Here is a 22014-nt window from a genome sequence, read left to right on the forward strand (position 1 = left end):
GGAAGTAGTGTCAAAGCGCTTTGAGTACCTTGAAGGTAGAAAAGCGCTATACAACTACAACCCATTTATCATTTTTTTAAATGTGTCTAATTATATCTGAAACATTTACACTGGTCTGCCTCACAATACGAAGGTCCTGCAGTCTTGGGTTCAATCCCAGCCTCGGGCTCTTTCTGTGTGGAGTTTGCATGTTCTCCCCGTGAATGCGTGGGTTCCCTCCGGGTACTCCGGCTTCCTCGCACTTCCAAAGACATGCACCTGGGGATAGGTTGATTGGCAACACTAAATTGGCCCTAGTGTGTGAATGTGAGTGTGAATGTTGTCTGTCTATCTGTGTTGGCCCTGCGATGAGGTGGCGACTTGTCCAGGGTGTACCCCGCCTTACGCCTGATTGTAGCTGAGATATGCGCCAGCGCCCCCCGCGACCCCAAAGGGGAATAAGCGGTATAAAATGGATGGACATTTACACTGCCGCTGCTTTTTATTTTTTTACTTATTTTTCTAGTCCTTCGCTATCAATATCATCATCCACGAATCTTTCATCCTCGCTCAAATTATTCGGGAAATTGTCGTTTTCTCGGTCCAAATAGCGCTTTTTGTTGGAGGCTCCTATTATAAACAATGTGAGGACGTGAGGAGCCCTCACCCTTGTGACGTCATCGTCTGCGACTTCCGGTAAAGGCAAGACTTTTTTTATCAGCACCAAAAGTTGGGAACTTTATCGTCGATGAAGTGAAGTGAATTATATTTATATAGCGCTTTTCTCTATTGACTCAAAGCGCTTTACATTGTGAAACCCAATATCTAAGTTACATTTAAACCAGTGTGGGTGGCACTGGGAGCAGGTGGGTAAAGTGTCTTGCCCAAGGACACAACGGCAGTGACTAGGATGGCGGAAGCAGGAATCGAACCTGCAACCCTCAAATTGCTGGCACGGCCGCTCTACCAACCGAGCTATGTTCTCTACTAATTCCTTTCAGCAAAAATATGGCAATTTCGCGAAATGATCAAGTATGACACATAGAATGGACCTGCTATCCCCGATTAAATAAGAAAATCTCATTTCAGTAAGCCTTTAAGAGTTGAACAATATCGGCAAAAAATCCATTATCGGACATCTCTTATTTAAATGTTAATAAAGAAGTAAGAAATGTGAAAAGTTACCATGAACGCTGCTAAGCTGCACTTGTTTGACGGCAGACAATGAAGAATTCTGTCAAAAATCAGAATGCGACAAATGAGATGAGAGCGTGACAAAGACCCAGTTGATGTGTTCTTGTTACCTGTTCATGTGTCACCGTGTTAGGTAAAGGGGACAATGACGTACAGTTCTGAGTTTGTGTCACTAGTAAGCGCTGCACCGGGCAGGCAGAAACCTGGCCGTGACTCGCCGGGTTGACCAGCGCCAGCCGGCCGGTAGAGCACGCCGTGTGCGCAGTGCTCGTCCATGTTTGCGTCACGCCCCCTCCGCCCTGGTTTAACAGGAGCGGCCCGCCCGCTTGCGCGGTGAAGTTCTGACCGGCCACAATCTGCACGGTCTTCTGAGCGGTGATCAGTGTACTGGCGCCGGGGTCGGCGGGGCCGTTGTGGACGGCGCCGGGCTGAGTGAGCGCCAGAGAAGCGGGCAACAAGAATTGTCCCGGTTGCAAGTTGGCTGGCGCGTGCTGCTGGTCTAATGGCGGCTGCACTACGATGGAGCCGTTGGCGGTGTACTGCGCCCCGGGAGTTGCGGCGTTAGCCACGTTAGCAAAGGTGGAGGCTGCGGGCTGTAGGCTGTAGACGGTCTGAGCCCCGGCTTGATGGGGTTTAGGCTGAATTGGTCTCACAAGAGTCTGGGTCCCTCCAGGACCTCTCTGGATGATGACGTTTTGGAGGGGGATGTTCTTAAAAGGCAAACCCACTTGACCTAGCTGCCCTTGGGTGGGGGCAAACACCTGTCCTCCTGGAGTAGACGCCGCCGGAGCTACAGCCCCCGCCGGCCTCAGCACAATCTGCGGAGTTCTTTCCAAACTACTCAAAGTCATGACTCCGCCTCCCGCGCCGAACGACCCCAACACCTGGATGTGCTGGGCAGAGCCGTTGGACAGCGGTGGCACGCCTCGCAGGACCTGTCCGGACGGCAGTGCCGCCGCCGCCGTCGCCGTGGTGACGCCGCCGCCTCCGTAACCCCCAGAGGCCAACTGGGACGGGAAGGACACGGGAGCCTGCACGAGGGTGGGGGCGGGCTGGGAGTCGAGCAGGGCCTCCTGTGCCAGCGTTTGCTCCGTGATGTCGGCCTCCAGGAGGGATTTCTGCAGGATGTCGAAAGGCTGGTCTTCGCCGCCGCCGAGATCCACGCCGCCTCCCGGCGAGCTCCCGGTCCCCAGTTGGTCCTCGATGAATGAGAGGCTGCTGGAGAGCTGGAGGCCGTCCCTGGCAGAATCGCCGCCAAAATCCGCCATTGGAGAGGTGCCATCTTTGAGTCGCTCGTTGGCGCTGGCCTAAATGAGGCATTTAGCGATGAGAAAGAATCATGTGAACTGCATATTAAACAGACTCTTTGCTCTTTTTGTTAGCATGAAAAGCAGGGATTTAAAGCCCAAACAATGAGGGGCAGCCGCAAGGTCGTGTATCCTAAATCAAGAATATGTGCATTTCCTGTTTACTCGGGTTGCTAGACCACCCAAACGACCATTTTCTTTCAACTTAGCATTCAAACGTGCAGACTCACAGTGTCCCCGGCGAAGAAAGACGCGTCCGAGCCGTACGCCGCGTTGGCTACGTCGTCCTCTTCGATCTGCGGAGAGATCACATGGTAAAAAAAATAAAAAAAGACGACTCAAAATGGTGTGTTTTAGATGCTTTTAAACATCCTCAATCTGGCAGAATGTAGGATCTTTTAAGAGTCACTCACGGACTTGCTGTTGTTGCCATGGAGATAGTCATTCAATGCATCCACATCTCTGAAAAACGGTAGAAAACACCTTAAAATGTTTATGGCTGGACTCTGTGCATATATCATTAAAGGAGAACTGTACTTTTGGGGGAATTCTGTCCATCATTGACAATCCTTAGGAAGGACAAGCACACTGTTCTTTTTTTATGCATTCTAACTTGTAAATAAACGTCTGCAAAAGTCAGCAATGAAGTCTTTGACTACGTTTACGCTGCAAGCCAAAGTAGCCCAAATCTGATTTTTTTTTTTTTAATTTTTTATCTGATTATTTTCCAGCTGACTGTAGACTGCAAGTAAAATGTGATTTTTATCAGCCTCCAGTGTAAACACGCACAGGCTCTAATGTGGGACCCAATGGGGCTCGACGTCACTCGCATGCGCACTTCGATAAAATGGAAACAACAGAATTCGCCTGGGAGGAAGTCCCTACTACTACAAAATAAAATAAAAGTCTTAACACTCTCGAGTGACTCAAAGCGCTTTTACATAGTGAAACCCAATATCTAAGTTACATTTAAACCAGTGTGGGTGGCAATGCAAGTAGGTGGGTAAAATGTCTTGCCGGAAGCGGGGATCGGACCTAGAACCCTTAAGTTGCTGGCATGGGCCGCAACACCAAGCGAGCTACGCTGCCCCATAAAAATAAATGTTTTTTGTTTTTTTAATGTGAAATTAGATTAAAGTAATGTAATGTATGAATGGATATACAGTATAGGCCAAAAGTTTGGACACGCCTTCTCATTTCAACGCGTTTTCTCTATTTTCATGACTTGTAGATTGTCACTGAAGGCATCGAAAATATGACACCTGTGAAGTGAAAACCCTTTCAGGTGACTGCCTCTTCAAGCTCATGGAGAGAATGCCAAGAGTGTGCAAAAAAGTAATCAGAACAAATGGTGGCTATTTTGAAGAAACTAGAATATAAAACACATTGTACCGTATTTTTCCAACTATAAGTCGCAGTTTTTTTCATAGTTTGGACAAAGGTGTGCGACTTATACTCCGGAGCGACTTATGTGTGAAAATATTAACACATCACCGTAAAATATCAGATAATATTATTTATATCATTCGCGGAAGAGACGTAGAAAATGTCAGCAATCGTCACACACACGTCAACCAATAAAAATTTGGCGGGGGAAGGTCGTGGAAGAAGTGCATTGTGGGTCATGGGATGCTAACCGCTATATCAGGGGTAGGGAACCTCTGGCTCTAGAACCAGATGTGGCTCTTTTGATGACTGCATCTGGCTCTCAGATACATCTTAGCTGACATTACTTAATACTATAAGTAATGAATAATCGCTCTGTGTTAAAAATAGTGACGTGAAGTGAATTTGCGCTTTTCTCGAGTGACTCAAAGTTCTTTCCATAGTGAAACCCAATATCTAAGTTACATTTAAACCAGTGTAGGTGGCACTGGGAGCCGGGTTGGTAAAGTGTCTTGCCCAAGGACACAACGGCAGTGACTAGGATGGCTGAAGAGGGAATCGAACCGGGAACCCTCAAGTTGCTGGCACGGCCACCCCCACATTCTAAAACAATTCATAGAAAAAGGCCTGAGAATTATACTTTAATACGGATATACATTCGCATTGCACTAATTTAGCGAAAGAAACAGCGGGGAAAAATGAACAAGGAACTAAATTTATTTAAAAAATCACCGAACAATGGTTGGGTTAACATGTCAGTATGACCGGAAATAATTATTATGACCGTTAAAGCATTGTTCTCGCTCATACACGTTTTAAAAAGGAACAAGTATTGTTAGAAAATTAAAAACACCACTTTGCAGCAGGACTTGGAAAACAGCCGCAAGATGTCGCCTGTTAAAATAACATTCAAAATATAAAAAACTCTTAAGCATTTTTAACCATGCAACTCTGCGTTTTCTCCGCACCTGTTCAAGAAGTCGCATCAATGGTAAGAAGTATTTTATTTATTATTGATTAGCTTCAGGATAAAATTGTTATAAAAAAAAAAGCAGACTTATTTTACTCCAAAAATGTTGGTCTTACTTAAAAAATGCATGCATTTAGTAGTATTCAGTGTTAAAAATTATTATATGGCTCTCACGGTAATGCACTTTAAAATATTTGGCTTTCATGGCTCTCTCAGCCAAAAAGGTTCCCGACCCCTGCGCCGTATGCTACTGACGTAACTATTAAAATGGATCATTTCAATTTTGGCGGTGACTCATAAAAACTGAGAAGGGCTGATAAAAAAAATGGCACCTAAAAGGAAATCATGTACTGCAGATTACGAGCTGGACGTAGTGAAATATGCAGCAGAAAATGACAAGAGGAAGCGGCGCATACCTTTGGAGTTGGCAGAGATGTTTAGAAGAGACATTGAGGAAGAAGATTTCATGGGATTAATCGATTAGGAGTGACAGATTGTTTGCTAAAGTTATAGCATGTTCTATGTGTTATAGTTATTTGAATGACTCTTACCTTAATATGTTACTAGGCACCTTCTCAGTTGGTTATTTAAGCCTCATATAACGTACACTTATTCAGCCTGTTGTTCACCATTCTTTATCTATTCTAAATTACCTTTCAAATGTCTATTCTTGGTGTTGGATTTTATCGAATAAATTTCCCCCAAAAATGCGACTTATACTCCAGAGGAGTTCAAGTACCTAGGAGTCTTGTTCACGAGTGGGGGAAGAGTAGATCGGTGCGGCGTTTTCAGCAATGCGGACGTTGTATCGATCCGTTGTGGTGAAGAAGGAGCTGAGCCGGAAGGCAAAGCTCTCAATTTACCGGTCGATCTACGTTCCCATCCTCACCTATTGTCATGAGCTTTGGGTCATGACCGAAAGGATAAGATCACGGGTACCAGCGGCCGAAATGAGTTTCCTCCGCCGAGATAGGGTGAGAAGCTCTGCCATCCGGGAGGAACTCAAAGTAAAGCCGCTGCTCCTCCACATGGAGAGGAGCCAGATGAGGTGGTTCAGGCATCTGGTCAGGATGCCACCCGAACGCCTCCCTAGGGAGGTGTTTAGGGCACGTCCAACCGGTAGGAGGCCACAGGGAAGACCCAGGACACGTTGGGAAGACTATGTCTCCCGGCTGGCCTGGGAACGCCTCGGGATTAGAGCTAGACGAAGTGGCTGGGGAGAGGGAAGTCTGGGCTTCCCTGCTTAGGCTGCTGCCCCCGCGACCCGACCTCGGATAAGCGGAAGATGGATGGATGGATGGATGGATACTCCAGTGCGACTTATATATGTTTTTTTCCTTCTTTATGATGCATTTTCGGCCGGTGCGACGTATACTCCGGAGCGACTTATAATCCGAAAAATACGGTATGTACTTAACAAAGAAATGTGAAATAACTGAAAACATGTTTTATATTCTAGTTTCTTCAAAATAGCCTGCTTTGCACACTCTTGGTATTCTCTCCATGAGCTTCAAGCACACCAGTGAAGTGAAACACATTTCAGGTGTACCTCTTGAAGCTCATCGAGAGAATGCCAAAAGTGCGCGAAAAAGTAATGTGGGACTTATTTTTAACACTTTTATGAATGGGGCAGTCTTAGATATCCAAGAGTTTTAGTGGGAACTGTCTTTGCTCAAAAAATAATCAAAATTAATGTTATTATGAATTATTGACTTATTTAAGGCTTCAGTTACTTTACATCAAATCAAATCATACTTTATTTATATTACAGGCCAAAAGTTTGGACACACCTTCTCAATCAATGCATTTTCTTTATTTTCATGACTATTTGCATTGTAGATTGTCACTGAAGGGATCAAAACTATGAATGAACATTTGTGGAGTTATGTACTAAACAAAAAAAGGTGAAATAACTGAAAACATGTTTTATATTCTAGGGTGTTCAAAATAGCCACCCTTTGCTCTGATTACTGCTTTGCACACTCTTGGCATTCTCTCCATGAGCTTCGAGGGGACCTGAAAGGGTTTTCACTTCACAGGTGTCATAGTTTTGATGCCTTGAGTGACAACCTAGAAGGTAAATAGTCATGAAAACAAAGAAAACACATTGAAATAGGAAGGTGTGTCCAAACTTTTGGCCTGGACTTTACTTCCATCCATCCATTTCCTACCGCTTGACCCTTTCGGAGTGGCGCGGGGGTGCTGGAGCCTATCTCAGCTGCATTCGGGCAGAAGGTGGTGTACACCCTGGACAAGTCGACACTTGGTGCTTCAAATTTTAGAAGCTGTGTGCTAAACAGGGGCAGCACGGTGGAATAGGGGTTAGTGCATGTGCCTCACAATACGAAGGTCCTGAGTAGTCCTGAGTTCAATCCCAGGCTCAGGATCTTTCTGTGTGGAGTTTGCATGTTCTCCCAGCTGAGCCACGGGTTGCCGACCCCTGTACTAGTGGCTAGTAAAAAAGAGCATTACCAGGAAACGGATATTACTGGAAAGCCCAACTTTGAAGCTATGGAAGGAAATCAAAATGGACATTTATAAAATAATGAAAATAATTATGTAAACTCACTACAATGGTGGTTTTTAAGCGACATATAAGTAAGAACTTTACACTACTTTATATTAGAAATGGCAACGGCGGAGGATGAATGTCCCATAACAAGAAGTTAGAGAAAAAGAAGAAGCTAATCGACTACGGTGTCGGCACGGCCTACAGTGGCGGACCCGCGCAAATTTTTAAGACATATGCAGATCCTAAATACACATCAGCAGGTAGCAGTAGGTCGGACAGATTGGTTTTGCATAATATTGTGATACAAAACTTCAGAGAATATGCCTGCTAATAGGTGCACATTTTGCAATTTTTATACACACACCATAATAATACTCCAATGTTTAATGCGCAGACAATCCAACAAGCGGTGCGGCTTCATAGTTTACCGAAGTCGTACTAAAAACATTTTGACAAGATTTTTGAGCGCCGTGTGTAATGTTCTATATTCTGAATGGAACGTTTAATGTTTTGGTGTTGTTTACTGCCATCATATTGCAGTCTACACATATATCTCATGCATGACTGCCATCTACTTGTCACACTTATCATTACACCGTATACCAAATAAAATTGCTTCGAGGTCAGTAAGCCCAACCAGACTAATGCCTGGTTATAAGGCGCACTGTCGATTTTTGAGAAAATGAAAGGATTTTAAGTGCGCCTTGTAGTCCGAAAAATATGGTACTCTATTAGTTGAATTGTTAGCCACCTCTATATTTTCCGTATTTTAGGACTAGGAATGCATAAATAATACAAACGCAGAAGAGCGCACATTTTCAGGACTTATGCAGATCCCAAATACACATCAGCAGGTACCAGAAGGTAGGAAAAATGGGATTTGCTTAATATTTTAAAACAAAACGCCAGAAAATGCCATTTTTTGGTCTTTATACTCGCACCATAATAATACTCCTATGTTTAATGCGCAGACAATCCAACAAGCAGTGCGGCTACATACCTTACCGAAGTCGTACTAAAAACATTTTTACAGATTTTTGAGCGCCGTTTGTAATGTACTATATTCTGAATGGAACGTTTATTGTTTTGGTGTAGTTTACTGCCATCATATTGCAGTCTACGCATATCTCTTATGTATGACTGCCATCTACTGGTCACACTTATCATTACACCATATACCAAATAAAATTGCTTCGAGGTCAGTAAGCCCAACCAGACTAATGAAATTAAAGGATTTTAAGTGCGCCTTGTAGTCCGAAAAATATGGTACTCTATTAGTTGAATTGTTAGCCACCTCTATATTTTTCGTATTTTAGGACTAGGAATGCATAAAAAATACAAACATGTGTGTTCTTGTCCTACATAGGGATTGTGAATGGTAGGCACATTTCCCCCCAAAAAAGAGGCAGTTACCCTTTAAAGGCTGTGAATATTTTTTTGTCTAGTTTTGTTCCTTTACCCTAAAATATCCAGAAGATGACAATCGTCCTCATCGTCCATGACACCTGAAGACAAACCGGGTTGTTTAAAAAGTCTGGACACTGCATTAGGCACACATGCACCAAGTCCAACTCTGCAAAACTCAATGCTCTACTTGTATCCATATTGATCTAGCGCTTTAATGGCTAGTTTACTGACAGATATAAGTAAGAACTTTACACTACTTTGTATTAAAAATGGCAACGGCGGAGGATGAATTTCACATAAGAAGGTAGAGAAAAAGAAGATACTTATGATTACAGTGTCAGCACGGACTACAATTGCGGAAGCGCGCACATTTTCAGGACTTATGCAGATCCCAAATACACATCAGCAGGTACCAGAAGGTAGGAAAAATAGGTTTTGCTTAATATTGTAAAACAAAACACCAGAAGATGCCATTTGCGGTCTTTATACATGCACCATAATAATACTCCTATGTTTAATGCGCAGACAATCCAACAAGCGGTGCGGCTTCATAGTTTACCGAAGTCGTACTAAAAACATTTTGACGGAATTTTGAGCGCCGTGTGTAATGATCTATATTCTAAATGGAACGTTTAAGGTTTTTGGTGTTGTTTACTGCCATCATATTGCAGTCTACACATATCTCTTATGTATGACTGCCATCTACTGGTCACACTTATCGTTACACCATATACCAAATAAAATTGCTTCGAGGTCAGTAAGCCCAACCAGACTTATGCCGGGTTATTAGCCGCACTGTCGATTTTTGAGAAAATTAAAGGATTTTAAGTGCGCCTAGTAGTCCGAAAAATATGCTACTCTATTAGTTGAATTGTTAGCCACCTCTATATTTTCCGTATTTTAGGACTAGGAATGCATAAATAATACAAACGCAGAAGAGCGCACATTTTCAGGACTTATGAAGATCCCAAATACACATCAGCAGGTACCAGAAGGTAGGAAAAATGGGTTTTGCTTAATATTTTAAAACAAAACGCCAGAAGATGCTCTTTTGCGGTCTTTATACTCGCACCATAATAATACTCCTATGTTTAATGCGCAGACAATCCAACAAGCGGTGCGGCTTCATAGCTTACCGAAGTCGTACTGAAAACATTTTGACGGAATTTTGAGCGCCGTGTGAAATGTTCTATATTCTAAATGGAACGTTTAAGGTTTTTGGTGTTGTTTACTGCCATCATATTGCAGTCTACACATATCTCTTATGAATGACTGCCATCTACTCGTCACCAAATAAAATTGCTTCGAGGTCAGTAAGCCCAACCAGACTTATGACAGGTTATAAGGCCCACTGTCGATTTTTGAGAAAATGAAAGGATTTTAAGTGCCCCTTGTAGTCCGAAAAATATGCTACTTTATTAGTTGAATTGTTAGCCACCTCTATATTTTCCGTATTTTAGGACTAGGAATGCATAAATAATACAAACGCAGAAGAGCGCACATTTTCAGGACTTATGCAGATCCCAAATACACATCAGCAGGTACCAGAAGGTAGGAAAAATGGGATTTGCTTAATATTTTAAAACAAAACGCCAGAAAATGCCATTTTTTGGTCTTTATACTCGCACCATAATTATACTCCTATGTTTAATGCGCAGACAATCCAACAAGCGGTGCGGCTTCATAGCTTACCGAAGTCGTACTAAAAACATTTTGACGGAATTTTGAGCGCCGTTTGTAATGTTCTATATTCTGAATTGAATGTTTAATGTTTTGGTGTTGTTTACTGCCATCATATTGCAGTCTACACATATCTCTTATGCATGACTGCCATCTACTGGTCACACTTATGATTACACCATATACCAAATAAAATTGCTTCGAGGTCAGTAAGCCCAACCAGACTTATGCCGGGTTACAAGCCGCACTGTCGATTTTTGAGAAAATGAAAGGATTTTAAGTGCGCCTTGTAGTCCAAAAAATATGGTACTCTATTAGCTTAATTGTTAGCCACCTCTATCTTTGCCATATTTTAGGACTAGGAATGCATAAAAAAGATAAACAAATGTGTTCTTGTCTTACATAGGGATTGTGAATGGTAGGCACATTTCCCCTCAAAAAAGGGGCAGTTACCCTTTAAAAGCTGTGAATTTTTTGGTCTAATTTTGTTCTTTTACCCTAAAATATCCAGAAGATGACGATCGTCCTCATCGTCCATGACACCTGAAGACAAACCCGGTTGTTTAAAAAGCCTGGACACTGCATTAGGCACACCTGCACCAAGTCCAACTCTGCAGAACTCAATGCTCTACTTGTATTAATATTGATCTAGCCATATTGTTTATTCAATGTAGTTTGCAGTGGTGAACAGCTGCACTGTGACACAGCGAGGAACTCTTATGTTTGGCTTCTGTGGAGGGCGGTGTCATATTTTCCGCTCTGTGTCACTCACAGTTTTGTGTCAGGTTGCATGGATCCAGTCATGTAAACATCCTACGCTTCCAGTGACAGGGCGGGCTGCGGGGCGACAAAATGCATTTGCAAGATGACAAAGAGAGTTAAATGCAGACATTGTGTGGGCGCGTGTTGGACAGTGACAGTAAGGCAATTGTACCACCATGAGGGAGTAGTGTAAAATGAGGGCAGGGTGGCCATGACACACATTTCCCGCCCCTTCTGCCGTCTTCTCTATGGGTGGAAATGTGCATTTGTGTGGAAGTAATGCTCCAAATATGCATGAAGGGGGTTGGCTTTTTGTCACTGAACTTGTGTGTCAAGAATTGCGTTTGGAGCACCCTTGTTGTAAATATAGAAATTTGGTAGGGGAATGTGTATCTTAAACAGGCGTTTCAGCCACATTTTGACAGGACAAGAAGGTTTTTTGAGCAACATAAGGCACAAAATGGCGTGTGTGTAAAGAAATGTGTTTGGAGCACACTTGTCACAGAAATGTACACACACATGGACATTTAGCAGTGGACTGTGTATTTGTGCACTAACAACATTGACGTTTGAACGGTGTTTTCGCGGCACGATAGGGGATTTTAAGCGGGACAAAACACAAAATTTCTTGCTAGACATTTGACAAGAACAAGAGAGTTTGATCATATTACACCTATACTGTATATACATATATATACATATATATCTACATGTAAACCTATACTGGCTCACCTGCACTGGCTTCCTGTGCACTTAAGATGTGACTTTAAGGTTTAACTACTTGCGTATAAAATACTGCACGGTCTAGCTCCATCCTATCTTGCTGATTGTATTGTACCATATGTCCCGGACAGAAATCTGCATTCAAAGAACTCCCGCTTATTAGTGATTCCCAGAGCCCAAACAAAATTTGCAGGGTATCGAGCATTTTCTATTGGGGCTCCAGTACTCTGGAATGCCCTCCCGGTAACAGTTAGAGATGCTACCTCAGTAGAAGCATTTAAGTCCTACCTTAAAACTCATTTGTATACTCTAGCCTTTAAATAGAACCCCCTTTTAGTAGAAGCATTTAAGTCCCATCTTAAAACTCATTTTGTATACCCTAGCCCAGGGGTAAGGAACCTATGGCTCTAGAGCCAGATGTGGCTCTTTTGATGACTGCATCTGGCTCTCAGATAAATATTAGCTGACATTGCTTAACACAATAAGTAATGAATAATTCCGCTGGTAATCACAGTATTAAAAATAACGTTGAAATTATAAAACATTCTCATGCATTTTAATCCAACCATCCATTTTCTATCGCACCTGTTCGAGAAGTCGCATCAATGGTAAAAAGTATTATATTTATTATTGGTTAACTTTAGAAGAACAATTTTATTAAAAAGAATAAGAGACTTATTATACTCTAAAAATTTTGATCTTACTTAAAAATGCACGCATTTAGTTGTATTCATCCATCCGTTCATTCATTTTCTACCACTTATTCCCTTTGGGGTCGTGGGGGGCGCTGGTGCCTATCTCAGCTACAATAGGGTGGAGGTTGGGGTACACCCTGGACAAGTCGCCACCTATATGGCTCTCACGGAAATATATTTTGAAATATCTGGCTTTCATGGCTCTTTCAGCCAAAAAGGTTCCCGACCCCTGCTCTAGCCTTTAAATAGAACCCCCTTTTAGACCAGTTGATCTGCCATTTCTTTTCTGCTCTGCCCCCTCCCCTCTCTTTAAGGTTTTACTACTTGCGTATAAAATACTGCACGGTCTAGCTCCATCCTATCTTGCTGATTGTATTGTACCATATGTCCCCGGCAAGAAATCTGCATTCAAAGAACTCCGGCTTATTAGTGATTCTCAGAGCCCAAACAAAGTTTGCGGGGTATCGAGTGTTTTTTATTGGGGCTCCAGTACTCTGGAATGCCCTCCGGTAACATTTAGAGATGCTACCTCAGTAGAAGCATTTAAATCCTATCTTAAAACTCATTTGTATACTCTAACCTTTAAATAGAACCCCCTTATAGACCAGTTAATCTGCCGTTTCTTTTCTGCTCTGCCCCCTCTCCTTTGTGGAGGGGTGGGGGGGCAGAGGTTTGATGGCCACGGATGAAGTGCTGGCTGTCCAGGGTCGGTAGACATAGGGTGAGAAGCTCTGCCATCTGGGAGGAGCTCAAAGTAAAGCCGCTGCTCCTCCACTTCGGGAGGAGCCAGATGAGGTGGCTCGGGCATCTGGTCAGGATGCCACCCGAACGCCTCCCTAGCGGAGGTGTTTAGGGCACGTGCAACAGGTAGGAGGCCACGGGGAAGACCCAGGACACGTTGGGAAGACTATGTCTATCATCCATGTATCCATTTTGGTATAAACTCAACTCGTCGTGTTTTGAGGAAGAAGAATACTGAGTTGCATCCCAAGAACACCACACCTACTGTGAAGCATGGTGGTGGAAACATCATGCTTTGGGGCTGTTTTTCTGCTAAGGCGACAGGACGATTGATCCGTGTTAAGGAAAGAATGAATGGGGCCATGTATCGTGAGATTTTGAGCCAAAACCTCCTTCCATCAGTGACAGCTTTGAATGGTTGACCAAATACTTATTTTCCACCATAATTTACAAATAAATTCTGTAAAATTCCTACAATGTGAATTCCTGGATTTTTTTTTACATTTTGTCTCTCACAGTTGAAGTGTACCTATGGTGAAAATTACAGACCTCTGTCATAATTTTAAGTGGGAGAACTTGCACAATCGCTGGGTGACTAAATACTTTTTTTGCCCCACTGTATATTGTGATATGACCTAAAAATATCGAAATATTAAAAAAAAGGGCATATCGCCCAGCCCTATCTGAGAGTGCATTTGTGTGGAAGTAATGCTCCAAATATGCATGATGAAGGGTTGCCTTTATGTCACTGAACTTGTCTGTCAAGAAATGTTTGGAGCACCATTGTTGCAAATGTAGCAATTTGAAGGTGGAATGTGTATTTCAAACAGGCGTTAGAGCCACATTTTGACAGGACAAGAAGGATATTTAAGCAACATAAGGCACACAATGGCATCTTGTGAATGTGTGTGTGGAAATAGATGTGTTTGGAGCGCACTTGTCACAAAAATGTACACACGCATGGATATAAATCAGCGGTGTCCAAAGTGTTGAAATTTGCGGCCCGCAGGTAATTTTTTAACGGCCTCACGGCACATTTTAAAAATACGATTGAAAAAAATTTTAAACGTAAAAAGTGATATAAAGGAGCTAACGGGTGAAATGTCAATCAATGTTTATCAATCAATGTTTACTTATATAGCCCTAAATCACTAGTGTCTCAAAGGGCTGCACAAACCACTACGACATCCTCGGTAGGCCCACATAAGGGCAAGGAAAACTCACACCCAGTGGGACGTCGGTGACAATGATGACTATGAGAACCTTGGAGAGGAGGAAAGCAATGGATGTCGAGCGGGTCTAACATGATACTGTGAAAGTTCAATCCATAATGGATCCAACACAGTCGCGAGAGTCCAGTCCAAAGCGGATCCAACACAGCAGCGAGAGTCCCGTTCATAGCGGAGCCAGCAGGAAACCATCCCAAGCGGAGGCGGATCAGCAGCGCAGAGATGTCCCCAGCCGATACACAGGCAAGCAGTACATGGCCACCGGATCGGACCGGACCCCCTCCACAAGGGAGAGTGGGACATAGAAGAAAAAGAAAAGAAACGGCAGATCAACTGGTCTAAAAAGGGAGTCTATTTAAAGGCTAGAGTATACAAATGAGTTTTAAGGTGAGACTTAAATGCTTCTACTGAGGTGGTATCTCATAAAATAAAATAAATAAAATTTTAATAAAAATGGAATGCCTCTTTTCTATTTGCAGCCCTCTGATGTAAATATCAAAATACATTTTTTCCAAAGGCCAATAAAGTAAAATATTGAACGTAAAATAACAATAAGGAATGAATCAAACGTTCAAGCCTTGAAGTAGCAAGAGAAAGTGAATGAATAAAACGTTAATTATTGCTCAGTTTGCTACACTGATTTGCTTTAACAACGCTTATATAACCTAATAAGTGCAAAATCAACTTTCAAAAAACGGAAAAAAACATCACAGAAATAAAATTTAAATAAAAAATGTAATGCCTCTTTTGTATTTGCAACCTTCTGAAGTAAATAACTTTTTCCACTAGCTAATAAATTTGAAAATAAAATAACAATGAGGTGGTCGGGGTTCGGTGGTAGCGGGGGTGGATATTGTAGCGTCCCGGAAGAGTTAGTGCTGCAAGGGGTTCTGGGTATTTGTTCTGTTGTGTTTCTGTGCTGTTCTCCCAAATTGTGTTTGTCATTCTTGTCTGGTCAGAGTTCATAGTGTGGCGCATGAAAAAAACGTTAATTATTGCTCAGTTTGCTACACTGATTTGCTTTAACAACGCTTATATAACCTAATAGTGCAAAATCAACTTTCAAAAAACAAACGAAAAAAAAACATCAGAGAAATAACTTTTAAAATAAAAAATGTAATGCCTCTTTTGTATTTGCAGCCTTCTGAAGTAAATAACAACTTTTTCCACTAGCTAATAAATTTGAAAATAAAATAACAATGAGGTGGTCGGGGTTGGGGGGTAGCGGGGGTGGATATTGTAGCGTCCCGGAAGAGTTAGTGCTGCAAAGGGTTCTGGGTATTTGTTCTGTTGTGTTTCGGTGCTGTTGTTCTCCCAAATTGTGTTTGTCATTCTTGTCTGGTCAGGGTTCACAGTGTGGCGCGTATTTGTAACAGTGTTGAAGTTTTTTATACGGCCACCCTCAGTGTGACCTGTATGGCTGTTGATCAAATATGCATTGCATTCACTTTTGTGTGGGTGTGTACAAGCCGCATATACTATGTGACTTGACCGGCACGCTGTATGTATAGAGGAAAAGCGGACGTAACGACAGGTTGTGGAGAACGCTAAAGGCAGTGCCTTTAAGGCACAGCCCTAATAATGTTGTCCGGGGAGAAATTTGGCCCGCGGGCCATAGTTTGACACCCATGGGGGTTAGTGCGTCTGCCTCACAATACGAAGGTCCTGAGTAGTCTGGGGATCAATCCTGGGCTCGGGATCTTTCTGTGTGGAGTTTGTATGTCCTCCCCGTGAATGCATGGCTTCCTCCCACTTCCAAAGACATGCACCTGCGGATAGGTTGATTGGCAACACTAAATTGGCCCTAGTGTGTGAATGTTGTCTATCTGTGTCAGCCCTGTGATGAAGTCGCGACTTGTCCAGGGTGTACACCGCCTTCTCCCCGATTTTAGCTGAGATAGGCACCAGCGACCCCAAAGGGAATAAGCAATAGAAAATGGATGGATGGAAGGCACACAATGGCATCTTGTGTATGTGTGTGTGGAAAAAGTTGTGTTTGGAGCGCACTTTTCACAAAAATATACACACATGGATTTAAAATGTATTTGTGCACTGACAATATTGACGTTTGAACGGCGTTTTCACGGCACAATGGGGATTTTAAGCGAGACTTGACACAAAATGGCTGACGTGCAGTCCCGGCTGTCGTTTTACGACCATCTTTGAACAACAAACTGGAAGAATACCGTTGGAAATAATCACTATAGGACATTAAAGCACAATGTATTCGTTATGTCATATGCGGTCCTCTCCAAGGTTTCTCATAGTCATCATTATCGACGTCCCACTGGGGTGAGTTTTTCCTCGCCCTTATGTGGGCTCTACCGAGGATGTCGTTGTGGTTTGTGCAGCCCTTTGAGACACTTGTGATTTAGGGCTATATAAATAAACATTGATTGATATTTAAGCGACATAAGGGACAAAATGGTATATTGTGTGTGGAAAGAAATGTGTTTGGAGCGCACTTGTCACGAAAATGTACACACACGTGGATTTAAATGTATTTGTGCACTGAAATAATCACTACAGGACATTTAAGCACGATGTATTCGTTATGTCATATGCGGTCCTCTCCAAGGTTTCTCAGTAATCATCATTGTCGACGTGGTTGTGATTTAGGGCTATATAAATAAACATTGATATTTAAGTGACAACAGGCAAAAAATGGTATATTGTGTGTGGAAAGAAATGTGTTTGGAGCGCACTTGTCACAAAAATGTACACACACATGGATTTAAATGTATTTGTGCACTGACAACATCGACGTTTGAACGGCGTTTTCACGGCATAATAGGGATTTTAAGCGAGACTAGACACAAAATGGCTGACGTGCAGTCCCGGCTGTCGTTTTACGACCATCTTTGAAAAACAAACTGGAAAAATACGGTTGGAAATAATCACTACAGGACATTAAAGCACAGTGTATTTGTTATGTCATATGCGGTCCTCTCCAAGGTTTCTCATAGTCATCATTATCATTGTCGACGTCCCACTGGGGTGAGTTTTTCCTCGCCCTTATGTAGGCTGTACCGAGGATGTCGTTGTGGTTTGTGCAGCCCTTTGAGACACTTGTGATTTAGGGCTATATAAATAAACATTGATATTTAAGCGACATAAGGCACAAAATGGTATATTGCGTGTGGAAAGAAATGTGTTTGGAGCGCACTTGTCACAAAAATGCACACACACGTGGATTTAAATGTATTTGTGCACTGACAACATTGACGTTTGAACGGCACAATAGGGATTTTAAGCGAGACTAGACACAAAATGGCTGACGTGCAGTCCCGGCTGTCGTTTTACGAGCTGCGCCATGTTTAGCCACCATCTTTGAACAACAAACTGGAAAAATACCGTTTGAAATAATCACTACAGGACATTTAAGCACAATGTATTCGTTATGTCATATGCGGTCCTCTCCAAGGTTTCTCATAGTCATCATTACGGACAATAAGCTGGACTGGACTGTTAACACGGACCACCAGTACAAGAAAGGACAGAGCAGGCTGTACTTCCTCAGGAGACTGCACTCCTTCAACATCTGCAAAAAACTCCTGTGGATGTACTACCAGTCTGTGGTTGCCAGTGTTCTGTTCTACATGGTAGTGTGCTGGGGGGGCAGTACATCTAAGGACAGCTCCAGACTTGAGAAACTGATCAGGCGGGCCGGTTCTACAATGGGAATGAAACTGGACTCACTGGTGACGGTGGCAGAGAAGAGGACTGTTGACAAACTAGTGAGCATCCTGGATGATGCCTGTCACCCTCTGCATAGTGTTATCAGTAGCCAGAGGAGCCTTTTCAGTGCTAGACTGCTTCATCCCAAGTGCAGGACTAATAGACTCAAGAAGTCCTTTGTCCCACACGCCATTAGACTGTACAACTCCTCTCTGGGACGGGGGCCGGGGGGTATTAGGATGACAGGGGATGCAAAACATTAACAGTGCAATACGTTTTCATAACATGGTCACTACTGCCTACTTTGTCTTGTTATATTTTTATTTTACTGTTATATTGTTATTCCCATTGTTTTTATTATTTTTGTAATATTTCTCTATTTTGTTTCCTTTTAAACCCCCATTATTTACTTTTTTCTTTAAATTGATCTCAACTCTGTACACTGCTGCTGGAATTTTAATTTTCCTGAAGGAACTCTCCTGAAGGAATCAATAAAGTACTATCTATCTATCTATCTATCTATTATCATTGTCGACGTCCCACTGGGGTGAGTTTTTCCTCGCCCTCATGTGGGCTCTACCGAGGATGTCGTTGTGGTTTGTGCAGCCCTTTGAGACACTTGTGATTTAGGGCTATATAAATAAACATTGATTGATATTTAAGCGACATAAGGCACAAAATGGTATATTGTGTGTGGAAAGAAATGTGTTTGGAGCGCACTTGTCACAAAAATGTACACACACGTGGGTTTAAATGTATTTGTGCACTGACAACATTGGCGTTTGAACGGGGTTTTCACGGCATAATAGGGATTTTAAGCGAGACTAGACACAAAATGGCTGACGTGCAGTCCCGGCTGTTGTTTTACGACCATCTTTGAACAACAAACTGGAAGAATACCGTTGGAAATAATCACTACAGGACATTTAAGCACAATGTATTCGTTATGTCATATGCGGTCCTCTCCAAGGTTTCTCATAGTCATCATTATCATTGTCGAAGTCCCACTGGGGTGAGTTTTTCCTCGCCCTTATGTGGGCTCTACCGAGGATGTCGTTGTGGTTTGTGCAGCCCTTTGAGACACTTGTGATTTAGGGCTATATAAATAAACATTGATTGATATTTAAGCGACATAAGGCACAAAATGGTATATTGTGTGTGGAAAGAAATGTGTTTGGAGCGCACTTGTCACAAAAATGCACACACACATGGATTTAAATGTATTTGTGCACTGACAACATTGACGTTTGAACGGCACAATAGGGATTTTAAGGGAGACTGAGGGGTTAGTGCGTCTGGCTCACAATACGAAAGTCCTGTAGTCCTGGGTTCAATCCCAGGCTCGGGATCTTTTTGTTCGGAGTTTGCATGTTCTCCCCGTGAATGCGTGGGTTCCCTCCGGCTTCCTCCCACTTCCAAAGACATGCATCTGCGGATAGGTTGATTGGCAACACTAATTTGGCCTTAGTGTGTGAATGTGAGTGTGAATGTTGTCTGTGTTGGCCCTGTGATGAGATGGCGACTTGTCCAGGGTGTACACCGCCTTCCGCCCGATTATAGCTGAGATAGGCACCAGCGCCCCCCGGGATCCCAAAGGGAATAAGCGGTAGGAAATGGATGGATGGATAAATAAACGTTGATTGATTGATATTTAAGCAATGTAAGGCACAAAATGGTATATTGTGTGGAAAGAAATGTGTTTGGAGCGCACTTGTCACTAAAATGTACTCACATGGATTTAAATGTATTTGTGCACTGACAACATTGACGTTTGAACGGCGTTTTGACGGCAGAATGGGGATTTTAAGCGAGGCTAGACACAAAATGGCTGACGTGTTGTCGTTTTACGAGCTGCGTCATGTTCAGCCACCATCTTTGAATAAAAAACTGGAAAAATACCGTTGGAAAAATTAGCTGAAGGACATTAAAGCACAATGTATTCGTTATGTAATGGAGTGTTTTATTTATATACCGCCATTGTTGCTATTAACCGAGCATATTTTTAAACTATCACTGCGGTTAGGTCGAATACAAAGCAAATAACTAAACAAGCGGCAATAGTCCTTTAAAGTGGGATTTTAAAATGACCAATAAACGTAATTGGGAATGTTTGAGCCAACACTTTAAGAGCTTCGTCGTCACAAAGAAAGCTGCTACAAAGCCCCGATTCAGATCCGCCATGTTTAGCCTCCTTCATCCTCGCTTAAAAGACGCCGAGAAGTCAGCTAAGTGAACAAATATTATCTTTTACGTGTCGTTTAAAAAAAAACAAAAAAAAACGCCAGGCGACGCTGACGACTTCGGCTCCTCCACACGGCCGGGGGAAGCCTCCACTCGAGGCACAAAACGCCACGCTTCGCCCCCGGAGCCGAGGTCGTTTAACCCGGTCGGACCTTTTTTTTTTCCCGCTCCTCTCCGACATTTTGACAGCCGCGGTCTTGTGTTAGCTAGCCTCCCTTTTCACCACACCGGGGCCGAGGGGAACAAAAAAAAAAACCCGGCGCCTATCTATAAATATTTCTCCCGATTAGCATGACACAAAGTCGAAAGAGGCGAACCCTTTTACTCCCTTCTCGCTCCACTTGAAACCCAATATCTCCATTTGGCAACTTTTAATTCGCTCGCCCCCTCCTTCTCCACCTCCTCCTTCTTCTCCCTCTCCTCACTGTCCCTGCCTGCGCTGCCTCGGCTACATTTGTTTTTTTTCCCTCCCCGCTCAACTTCTCTTCCCTCCCTGAAGGAAGAGAGAGGAAGGAGGCTGTGTGGGTTTTTTTTTTCCTTGAAATTTTTATCACAAAATTATAATACACTCAAAGGGGGAACTCACCGTCATGAAAAAGCAGTGCCTTGGTCAACGGGGTTTCCTCGCCATGGCCGCACGGGCTGTGGGGGTGGAGGGGGGGACCGGGGGGGGGGGCAGCCCGTACATACACAACCACTGGCCGCCGTTCAAGTCAATGAGCGGGAACACATAACTTTTTTTAACCGGGGGAAAATTTAATTATCCCCACATTTGTGCCCATCTTTGATTAAAATTGCACTTAAATATGCCCCCTTTTCCCCCTCATTTTAGCAAGCGGCAACTTTGCTTTGCCGACACTAGGGGGCGGGGCTCTGACGTCAGAGCCACGCCCCCACGTCGGCGGTGACACTGACTGTGTATAAAAGGTGTGGCATGCAGGTACTCACCTTTCATATGCATTCTTTACAAGTTGCACAATACACACTTAAGCTCAAGGGAATAGGTTGGTGTCCAAAATACGGCCCACTGCAATTTTTATTTTTTTTAAGGGCCCTGACATTAAAAAAATTATATATATGTAATATATATATGTGTGTGTGTGTGTGTGTGTGTGTGTGTACACATATAAATATATGCATAAACACACACACATATATATATATATATATATATGTGTGTGTGTGTATACCTATATATATATATAAATACACATATATACACATGTGTGTGTATATATACATGTATATACACACATTTATATATATATATACATTTTTGTGTGTATATAGATATACACGCACATATATTTACATACATATATATGTATATATACATATATATGTATATATACTGTATGTGTATATATACATATATGTGTATATATACACACATATATATTTGTGTATATATATACACATATATATAAGTTGCACTGTATATATATATATATGTATGTGTATATATATACTCTATATATATAAACACACACATATATATGTGTGCATATCT

General features: G+C 42.6%; 1 protein-coding gene across 5 annotated transcripts in view; it reads right to left on the reverse strand.

Moving 5' to 3' along the window:
* The window catches only part of bicral (BICRA like chromatin remodeling complex associated protein), a 38764-nt gene extending 17603 nt beyond the window's left edge, over positions 1-21161 (reverse strand). For 2 of the 5 annotated variants that reach the window (XM_061907701.1, XM_061907705.1), the window contains exons 1-7: positions 21091-21161; positions 11208-11272; positions 10933-10978; positions 2894-2942; positions 2711-2776; positions 1284-2480; positions 1165-1213 (exon numbers count right to left, since the gene is read on the reverse strand). In XM_061907701.1, coding sequence (XP_061763685.1) covers positions 1165-1213; positions 1284-2480; positions 2711-2776; positions 2894-2942; positions 10933-10973 — 1402 coding nt within the window. In that variant the 5' untranslated portion in view covers positions 10974-10978; positions 11208-11272; positions 21091-21161. Of the gene's footprint in view, positions 1-1164; positions 1214-1283; positions 2481-2710; positions 2777-2893; positions 2943-8807; positions 8854-10932; positions 10979-11207; positions 12658-21090 lie in introns of those variants that run through there. The other 3 variants (XM_061907704.1, XM_061907703.1, XM_061907702.1) reach the window with 3 other exon arrangements.
* Positions 21162-22014: the final 853 nt, after the last annotated feature.

Source organism: Nerophis ophidion, linkage group LG08 (assembly GCF_033978795.1).
Source record: "Nerophis ophidion isolate RoL-2023_Sa linkage group LG08, RoL_Noph_v1.0, whole genome shotgun sequence".
NCBI lineage: Eukaryota > Metazoa > Chordata > Actinopteri > Syngnathiformes > Syngnathidae > Nerophis > Nerophis ophidion.